This window comes from Lates calcarifer, linkage group LG18 (genome assembly GCF_001640805.2).
Source record: "Lates calcarifer isolate ASB-BC8 linkage group LG18, TLL_Latcal_v3, whole genome shotgun sequence".
In the NCBI taxonomy this organism is placed as follows: Eukaryota; Metazoa; Chordata; class Actinopteri; family Centropomidae; genus Lates; species Lates calcarifer.
This window is the reverse complement of record NC_066850.1, coordinates 16,185,537-16,194,337: the sequence shown is the minus strand read 5'-3', so window position 1 is coordinate 16,194,337 and position 8,801 is coordinate 16,185,537. Positions and strand designations below refer to the sequence as shown.

Genomic DNA, 8,801 nt, shown 5'->3' with positions numbered 1-8,801 from the left:
AGTGAACACTGCACCAAGTGTGAAAATTTAAATACTCTCCGTTTTACTCTCAGAGTACCTCTATAAACCATCACACTGACTCTAAAAACAGCAAATACATCCTGTTCCTCTTGAGTATGTAACTTCCTGTGGCAGTTTGATAGACGCGAACGTATTTCACAATCTGCAACTTCTGTGCCTTCGCTTGTGGAGTTTTATCCTTCGAAGAATGGGGAGCGTGTTGGAAATGTTACTGTGGGCCTGGATTATCCTGGACTCCAGGGTGCGTTCAGTCTTGGTGCCAGAAATCACTGATGGGGAGTTCATTAATGAATGTGTGAGGGAGCACAACAGGGCGCGGTCATCTGTCAGTCCACCTGCCAGTAACATGCTGTACATGGTAGGCAAAATAGGCACTTGGATTTCTCACTGTTTTAATGATGAGAAAATGTTTATGAATATTTTGCCAAAGAAAAGAGCTTGGACAGAGGACAGCTGCTTCATATTTTCTGTCTTTCTTATCCAGTCATGGGATGCGGGCTTGGCCATTACTGCAAAAGCATGGGCAAGGCACTGCGTGTTTAAACACAACGTCTACCTCGAAGATGTCCGCCGTGTGCACCCTACCTTCTCCTCTGTTGGAGAAAACATATGGATGGGTAGCCAATCATTATTTAATGTGACATTCGCCGTAAAGAGATGGGTGGATGAAAAAGCAAACTACAACTACCAATCGAGAACTTGCACTGACGTCTGCGGGCACTACACACAGGTGTGCATTTTTACTGTTGATGATTTTGAGCTTATTCTATGTCGAGGGTACATTAAAAAAGGGGAACATGTTTTCCAGCATAGTCTGTGTTGCACAACTGAACCCTCTGTTGATTCCAGGTTGTGTGGGAAAGCAGTTACAAGGTTGGTTGTGCCGCCCAGCTGTGCACAGAGAAAAATGTCCTTTTTGTTTGCAACTATGCTGAAGGGTAAGTTGAACACATCTGTGAATAACACCTACAACTCTGAGTTTATGACTCGGGCTTGGAGGTAAACTGATGATACTTAACACAGGCAAGGCTCAAAGATCTCCAAAGATGTTAGGTGGTACTATATGAGAAGTGGCACCGCTTGTCAACTTTGTAAAATTTAGGCTCAATTTCAGTCCTAATTTCATGTGAAAAACAGGCCAGTTTTACTAAAACCAACAATGCATGTATCCTACTAACAAGTATTTAATGTGTATGCTACCTAAACAATATGGGAAAGTGATTTTGGATAATTGTTCCTTGTGCAGGGGTAACATAAGAGGACAGCAACCATATAAATCTCAAGGGACAGCCTGCTCCGAGTGTAAAGACACCTGTGTGGACAATCTCTGCTGTGAGTATTCAGTCCCATTTTTTTTTTTATGTCAATAATCCTTCCTTTCTTTTAGATTTAAACTTAAAAATCACTTGGCTTTTTTGTCAATTTTCACTCAAACCACATTTCTTGTTCTTATGTGACCTGGGGTATAGACACAACTAAATCATTTCAAGACTGAATACCACAAATTTAAGGAAGTAAGGCAAAAAAAGAAAGAAAAAAACAAGAGCACTGCAACAAGAAGGGCAAAACAAAGAAAGCAGAACTTCTGTTAAAATAGGTATAGCCACCATTTCTAATGTGTCTCATTGTCCTTGCAGGTAACAAAAAACGAGATTCACAGAAAAGTAAGTGTAATGACACCTAAACCAGAAAACAGTTTGATGCACAGATGCAACATTGCACTTTGCTTAAAACGTAGCACTAGTGTCAAACAGTGTTAGTTTCAAAGAGAGCAATGTAGCATGTAAAACTACTAACTGATAATGGAACCATTCACTCCAACTTCTATTGTGTTTCCAGGATACAGCTGGACCCCAGATTGGGACCCTGCCCCGGTTGCAAGCTCCCAATTGTCTGACTCCCAGTTGTCTGACTCCCAATTGTCTGACTCCCAATTGTCTGACTCCCACCACTTTGTGACTATTCTGGTTGCCCGGCCCATTGCGCTTATCTTCACCTTCATCACAGCATATGCAGTCCACTACTGTTACCCTGATATTTTCTGCTATGAGTAGAACCCCTGTTTTGACCTGAACAACATGGACTTATCCAACAAGTGTTAAGAAAAAGATGTGAGTTCAATTAAATCTTTAATTTTTGGTCTGTATACTGCTTTTAAATCCCAACAGCTGTACATAACCTATTCAAAAAAAAAAAAAAAATACATGCATGTGTAAAGAACTAATTTGTTGTCCTTTCTATCTATTACCATCTAATATCTGGCAAGTGTCACATTACACCAGCTTTATTATCATTCCAGTCAGCTGTATCAACATCGTGACCACAAGCCTCCACGCTGACTACATTAGTCTACAGCTGCACTAATCAGTATTTTTAGATGAACAAACAGGTCAGTGGACTATGTATACTGTGTACCATCACCTTCATGACAACTTTAGCTGCTGATAATATGTCAGTGCTGCATTTACAGCTTGTAACCCAACTCCACCCCCACACAGCTAAACAATAATAACACTGATATCATGTTGGAAAAGTTACAGCTCTGCAAGGCGATTAACATGAGGCTCTATAACGAAGCTGCTGGGTAAAATGTAGCCACTAAAAAGAATGTAGGCCAACAATACAAGAATAAAATCCAGGTTGTATTTCCATCTGATTCAATCTGCTGCCTCCTGAACACACATCAGTCTTTATGAAAGAGAAAAATAGACTTTTTAGGGTATAAATACTGACCATACAAAATCTGGACAATCTTAATTGATAGAAGGGAACAAATGAGGCAGACAGAAGCAAACTCTTCTGCTGTTCAAAACACATGAACACACAGGAAAAACAAGCAGGACATTCCTCACAACAACAAAAGTAGTTCAATAAAAATATCAGTGACAGTTTGGATTGGAATTTGCGTCGATCCAAGTGCACACAGTATGTCTGACGTCCCATCTTCTGGTGTGCGTACAGAGTCCTTACTCTGTCCAACAAATACCACATCACGTGGTGGACATTACAACAGCGGTGGGGTTAGTCTGTGGTTAGCCTTTGTTCTTAGTTTTAGCCTTTTTCTTCTTGTCTGTGGAGGTGCTGGTAGGAGGAGCTGGGTTTACTGGCGGAGCCCCCAGTTTCTTGGTTTTGGCTTTTTTCACTTTGTCCTTGATGGCATTGATGTCCAGCTTGCCATCTGCAGGAGCTGCAAGAGTCAACACAGGTGGGATGTGAGTTAGTGGTTCTTTTACAGCACACAGTTTGTTTTCAGGTAAATGCTCGTTTCCTCATTTCTACCTTTAGCAGTCTTCTTCATTAAAGGCTTCTCTTTAGGTGGAATGAAAGCTCTGTTCCGCTCTTCTTGCTTCTTGGTCAGTGCTTCCGCTTGTTTGACCTGAGAAAGAGGAACAATGACAACCACATTTGTCATTTCTCAGAATATGACACAGCTCTTTATTTAGCGCTTTAAGGTGAGCTTCTGCGGCGTGCTCTGTGAACCTGATCTGGATGAGCCTGAAGAGACCAATGTCTCTGTCCTCACAGTCACATATTACACATGGTGGATTCATCCAGTCCTCAGAATAAAATCTATGAGCAGTGGGTTTTTATAATGTCAGACAGTTCCCTGCACTCAAACATTTACTGTACTATTATTTTAGACTAATTTAGACACACAAGACAATGACCTATGAAGAAACACTTCTCCTATTGGTCATACTGATGATACATTCCCATCATAGTTACCATTTCACAGTCAGAGATCTAGAAACTTCTGCTCTTTATTCCCATCAGGATACAGCTTTATAAATACATGAACGAGATCCATTACAAATATTAGAGTCTGCTAAATAATGAATGAGTGGACAATGCTGAATAAAATGTAACAGCGTTAACTTATTGATTCTATTCTCTAACTCTAACTTTGTTCAACCCACTTTCAGGAACAGGCTGGTGTGAAGACAGATGTTCGCATCAGTCGTGTAAAACGACACTACAGACGTGTCAGTGCTCACCTTAATCTCCTCCATCCTCTTCCTCTTTTTCACACTTTCTCGCAGGAAGAATTCTCCCGTGGCCAGCTCTTTGTCAACCTACAAAGATGTGTTGGAATCAGTGTTAAAATAAGTTTGTTTTAAATGTTCAAATTAGTCCTAAACCTCGACAAGGCTAAAATTATTTATTTTCAGTTGTCTTGTTATTACATTAAATCCCATCTTTTAATCAGACTGACCTTTAACGTACCTGTTGTGGTATGAGCAAGCATGCATACATATGATATGCTGTCTTTGATTATTAAAATAATGTTGAAGCAGTTATGCTAAACATTTCGTTTCAAACAAACTTCTCCTGACCTTGCTCTCTGGCTGTTGTGGAGGGAATGGTGTGTACTCCTTCTTCACGCTCTTCTTCTTGGGCTCCTTGCGCTTGGCCAAGTTCTTGTGGCGGAACTTGGGCAGAAAACGTTCCCAGTTCTGCATTCGCAGTTCGGGGTCTTTGGACAGCTCCCGTTTGATCATCAGTGTCTGATGATTCCAACCATCAGAGATCATGGACAGGTGGGGAGGGGAGTGAGTGGAATAATAAAGATATCACACTTTGGTGATGATGTACTGTCACACCATATGCCCAGTCTACACTAAAACATTGTGGCTGTCACTACTCAAGTGCTTTGATTTAGTGTTAATAGTAAGATTTTTATTGTTCGCTCTCACTGTTTAAATCTTAAAAATGACCAAACATTCATTAATGTCTCAACATAACTTCATCTTAAACCTCACACAGTCTGACAAGACAGTTGCTGGAAGAGATATAGAACCACGTATCCCAGTGTGAGTTCAAATACTGATCACATCTCTGTTATACTAGAGGTTTCACCAACCACTCAACTAGTCAGATAGTTAACAACTACAAACACTAGTAAGCCAAGTTAACCATTTCAGCCAATGTGATCTTATTGTGAAAGAACCACAGGGAAATGATGACAATGCTAGTGACTGATGATTGGGTTAAGTTTATCTTTAAAAAACACCTGACATTTTTTAGCACCTCTTGTCAGTAAGGCTGTGTTTGAAACATTGAATGGATGCAATCATTATATAATAATAACATCTCTGACAAATCATGATGAAGGAGAACAGGCCTGAAAACAATGAGGGCTGACAACAATTCCTCTGTTCTCTACGTTTAAAAACCTCAGTGATAAGCAGTTAAGCAGCTTGGAGAAAAAGATAGATCACATGTGAAGTCATTAGACGAGCTTTGTGGATCAGATAAATCCCAAGCTTGTAATGTAATATAGTGAAGATAAGTAATGTCTCAATACATCTTGCAGCGTCTCTGCAGCCAGAATCTGCTCTCAGTATCTCAGCACTGTTTGTAGGGATTGTTCAGTAACTGTTGCTGAGATCCTAACAGAGAATCTAAGGCCATTACATGTATTAAACAAGTCAGACATGATGGCTGCTTCACAATGTTGCTAGATTGAAACAGAGTTAAAGATAAAAGAGCTGTGACTTGTTCAGATTGGTAGTCATGAAAGCCCTGCTTTAAGAAGAATTACTGCTGTTGAAAGAGTGCTTCTCTCATGCCCTCAGCTCCAGGTCGAGCCAACCATGGCGTACAAACCCAGAGAGATTTATCTCAGTCAGGAGATCAAGAACAAGGATGGAAAACATCTTCATCAGGCATGAATCATGAGTCTGTCCAAACATTTCAGTCTAACCAGTATTACTGCTGTGGAGCTGTGGCCTGGCAGAAAACCTCCCATCAGCCAGGTTTCTGTCAGCAGTTTGAACATACCTTGATGTTGTAGATGGGATGGACGTTCTTCATCGTGTCCATCACTACTTTGCGTACCTGAACAACAGAGCAGAGGACATTTAAGAAAAAAAAACTTTCTGCATCCTCAGCTCTTTGTGTAAAATGCTACTCTTAATATTTGAGAATTAGAGAAAAATGATTAGGAAAGCATCTACCATCCCCTATTTATGGAAGTCCATTAATGGAAAGGTTCAAAATTAAATAAATAAAGAGACATACTAAAATAAATGATCAAACTGTGCAAAATATACAAAAGAACCAGTGAACATTAAATGAAGAAATTATTAAAACAAGACATTATAAAATGTTATTTCATTATAGAAATGCCCTTATTAAGGAATCTATTTTATTTCATAATTATACATTTTATTTGTGATGTCACTATTACTACCTTTAGCCACACAGCTCCTGTTAGCTGAAGCAATGCTAAAGCCATTACTTTAGTAGTTTGTTACTTTGAGGCTCTGTACACATTAGCACTACTGTCTTTGCTGGGTTCTACTGCTGTAAACAATCCAGATTTCCCAACAGGGCTCATTAGAGTTTCATCTCACCTCTACCTAGGCTCAGCAGAGTCTAATTAAACCTGAGGGGAGTTTTGTGGAGCACCTTAACACAGGCAGCAGAGAACACACACAGAACTGTGGGTTCAGAATTTTAGCTACGAGTCTGAGCGCACACGTTTAATTCAATTAGCGCTGAAATATTTCCATGAGCAGAATTCATCTTATAACGGATAAAAGTTCATTTTTCAATTTGCTGATTTTTTAGCAGTGAATGATGTTTACACTGGTCATTTTGAAGTCATGATCACCTACTGGAGGTCAGTGTCTCCACATGATATCTAACTCCTGTGTAGGTCTTACCTCCTTCAGACCGTTGTAGGGCCCCAGAGCTGACACCGTGTTGCCCTGCACCATCACATAGCAGTTGGTTAACAACTCTAATGCCTGGAGAGAAGAGACAGGACAACAGTTAAACATTCAACTCAAGACTTTAAACAATTATCTGTTAATAGTGTTGCTATATTCATCCAATAATGCAAACACTCAGATGCTGTGGCTGATCAGACGCAATGCTGCCACCTAGAGACATTTACAATAAAGTGCACCACAGCAATTACAAACACAGACCCATGCTTTGTTTAATATTTTGGGATGCCTGAAACTAAAATGTGTTTCTGCTTTATTGTTGTTGTGCAGCCCAGTGATGGAAGTAAGTTACTGGGGACGAGAATCAGAATTCTTATCGGCCAAAAACAAGAAAGTATCTTTGAGATAACTACCCAGCAGGGATGACATGTAGTCCATGAAAGCTGGACTCTGGTATGGTACTCACTTTCAGGGTGGAGCCCTTGGGACCAATCAGCCGCTGTCTTCGCTTCACAAAGCGCTCTCTGTTCCTAACCAGGGTGCCAATTTTGATGATGTCACACGCTACATCATCCTGTAATATCCGCACAGCCTGGAGGCAAAAAACAGCATGAACGGTAAGCAAAACAACCTCATAACAAAGACCACCACCACTGTAACTGCTGCTGTCAAGCTCTAAGAGTTTGTCAGAGCAAATAAGAAACAATATCTATAAATGACATGTGGTGCAAAATATATTGAACAAGACAAACAGCAACTGACCATAACCCTACTGACAGCAGGGTCGTGTATGTGATGTCATGTATGTGAGCGCCAGATCATCACCTGTTCAAACGGGACGCTCCTGGCCAGCAGCTTGATGAGATCTCTGGCTCTTACGATGGCGTACGGGTCAAAGGTTTTCTTAGTGGTACAAACTGTCATGCTGCCTTCTATCAGGTCCAGAGAGCCTTTTATGTGCTATGAGAAACATAACATTACACAAACATTAAATCAATACCTGAACTACACTGCACAGGCCTGAAACTTACATTCATATTTAATTTCAAAATTTAAAATGGAATCTGCTATTATCTCCTGATAAATCCAGTTTTTGTAAACAAGTCACAACTCTAACAAACTTCTGTTGCCTTCAAATACTGAAATATAGAAATTACACAATGCACAAATGGAAAAGTTTAAAGGGGAATGGGACAAGAATGTATGTACTTAATGGATCAACACAATCGACCAATGAAATCAAATTCCTAGTACATGGAAACATATTTTTTATACACAAGTGATTTTGTTTCAGAGAGTTGGAGGTCTGCTTGTCCTGACTCAGTGAACTTACTGCCTCTCCTAAAGCCTTCTCCACCAGCGGCCAGCACTCTCTCAGGTAGGCTTCTCTGTATTTGGGGAAGAGGGTGGCGAAGCTGCTCTCCTCCAGGAGGCCGCGGGGGTTGTCATCTTTGGTGAATGTTGGCTCTTTCCATCCATCAGGAACAGTCAGGAGTTCAGATTCATCCACTGCGTGACACAGACATCAGAAACATGGTATGACATACATACAATGTCTGAACAAAGCAAAACAACACTAAACTGCCAGAGTTTGGCGAGGATTTGGCAGCTTCTCCGTGTACTAGCAAAGACCACGGGAGTAATGTCCGAGCTTGCAGCTTTGGAAGTGAACAATTTTTTAAAATTTACTTTAGATATGAACCTTGTTCACTTTTTGAAGTGCTACTTCCAAAAACAACCACAAAGCTCATTACCCAGGAGAATCTAAATAGTTACTTTCCTGCCTTAAGAAAACAATCAGCAGATGTTTACAAGCTGCTCTTGCTAGCTCAATGGTCATCCATGTGTACCTCACAACCGACATGTCAACACGCTTATGAGCCGATAAAATTCAGCTAAGCTTCCCAGTGCATAGAATGCCAGGTATCAGTTAACAGTCTCCAACTCGACAGAAGCGATAACTTACCTTGGTTTTTCGTCTTTTTCGATTTTTTCCCTGTTTGCGCTTCACTCACGCCGTCGCCCGTCGTGGAAGACGCCATGTTGGACAAAAGCGGAAGTGACGCAAAGATTTTCTTCTTTGCGTGACTTAGTGGTCGATGGTCT

The 8,801-nt window shown here is 40.6% G+C and overlaps 2 protein-coding genes and 1 long non-coding RNA gene across 4 annotated transcripts in view; 1 reads left to right on the top strand and 2 right to left on the bottom strand.

Moving 5' to 3' along the window:
- The window catches only part of LOC108897524 (uncharacterized), a 257,630-nt gene that overhangs the window by 151,239 nt on the left and 97,590 nt on the right, over positions 1-8,801 (bottom strand). The window lies entirely within an intron of this gene.
- Positions 105-2,245, top strand: glipr1a (GLI pathogenesis-related 1a). Of its 2 annotated transcripts, XM_051077869.1 has the most exons (7): positions 105-379; positions 506-751; positions 871-959; positions 1,268-1,353; positions 1,659-1,685; positions 1,861-1,924; positions 1,970-2,245. In XM_051077869.1, exons 1-7 carry the CDS (start codon positions 209-211, stop codon positions 2,073-2,075), a joined length of 789 nt encoding a protein of 262 aa, XP_050933826.1. In that variant the 5' UTR covers positions 105-208; the 3' UTR covers positions 2,076-2,245. The 2 variants fall into 2 exon arrangements, with proteins under 2 accessions (XP_050933826.1, XP_018552658.1); XM_018697142.2 differs by having other exon boundaries at positions 106-379; positions 1,861-2,245.
- On the bottom strand, positions 2,643-8,773 carry krr1 (KRR1 small subunit processome component homolog). The gene is made up of 10 exons (XM_018697140.2): positions 8,662-8,773; positions 8,029-8,204; positions 7,521-7,655; positions 7,162-7,287; positions 6,690-6,773; positions 5,803-5,859; positions 4,356-4,526; positions 4,017-4,094; positions 3,301-3,397; positions 2,643-3,208 (listed from the first exon to the last, which is right to left on the bottom strand). The coding sequence occupies exons 1-10, from the start codon at positions 8,735-8,737 to the stop codon at positions 3,054-3,056; spliced, it is 1,155 nt and encodes a 384-aa protein (XP_018552656.1). The 5' UTR covers positions 8,738-8,773; the 3' UTR covers positions 2,643-3,053.

Coding starts and splice junctions, on each gene's coding strand:
- krr1 (XM_018697140.2), bottom strand. CDS start 8,737: ATGGCGTCTTCCACGACGGGCGACGGCGTGAGTGAAGCGCAAACAGGG. Junction 8,205..8,661: donor GAAAAAGACGAAAAACCAAG/GTAAGTTATCGC, acceptor TGTGTCACGCAG/TGGATGAATCTGAACTCCTG. Junction 7,656..8,028: donor AGAAGGCTTTAGGAGAGGCA/GTAAGTTCACTG, acceptor TGTTTCTCATAG/CACATAAAAGGCTCTCTGGA.
- glipr1a (XM_018697142.2), top strand. CDS start 209: ATGGGGAGCGTGTTGGAAATGTTACTGTGGGCCTGGATTATCCTGGAC. Junction 380..505: donor CCAGTAACATGCTGTACATG/GTAGGCAAAATA, acceptor TTTCTTATCCAG/TCATGGGATGCGGGCTTGGC. Junction 752..870: donor TCTGCGGGCACTACACACAG/GTGTGCATTTTT, acceptor TGTTGATTCCAG/GTTGTGTGGGAAAGCAGTTA.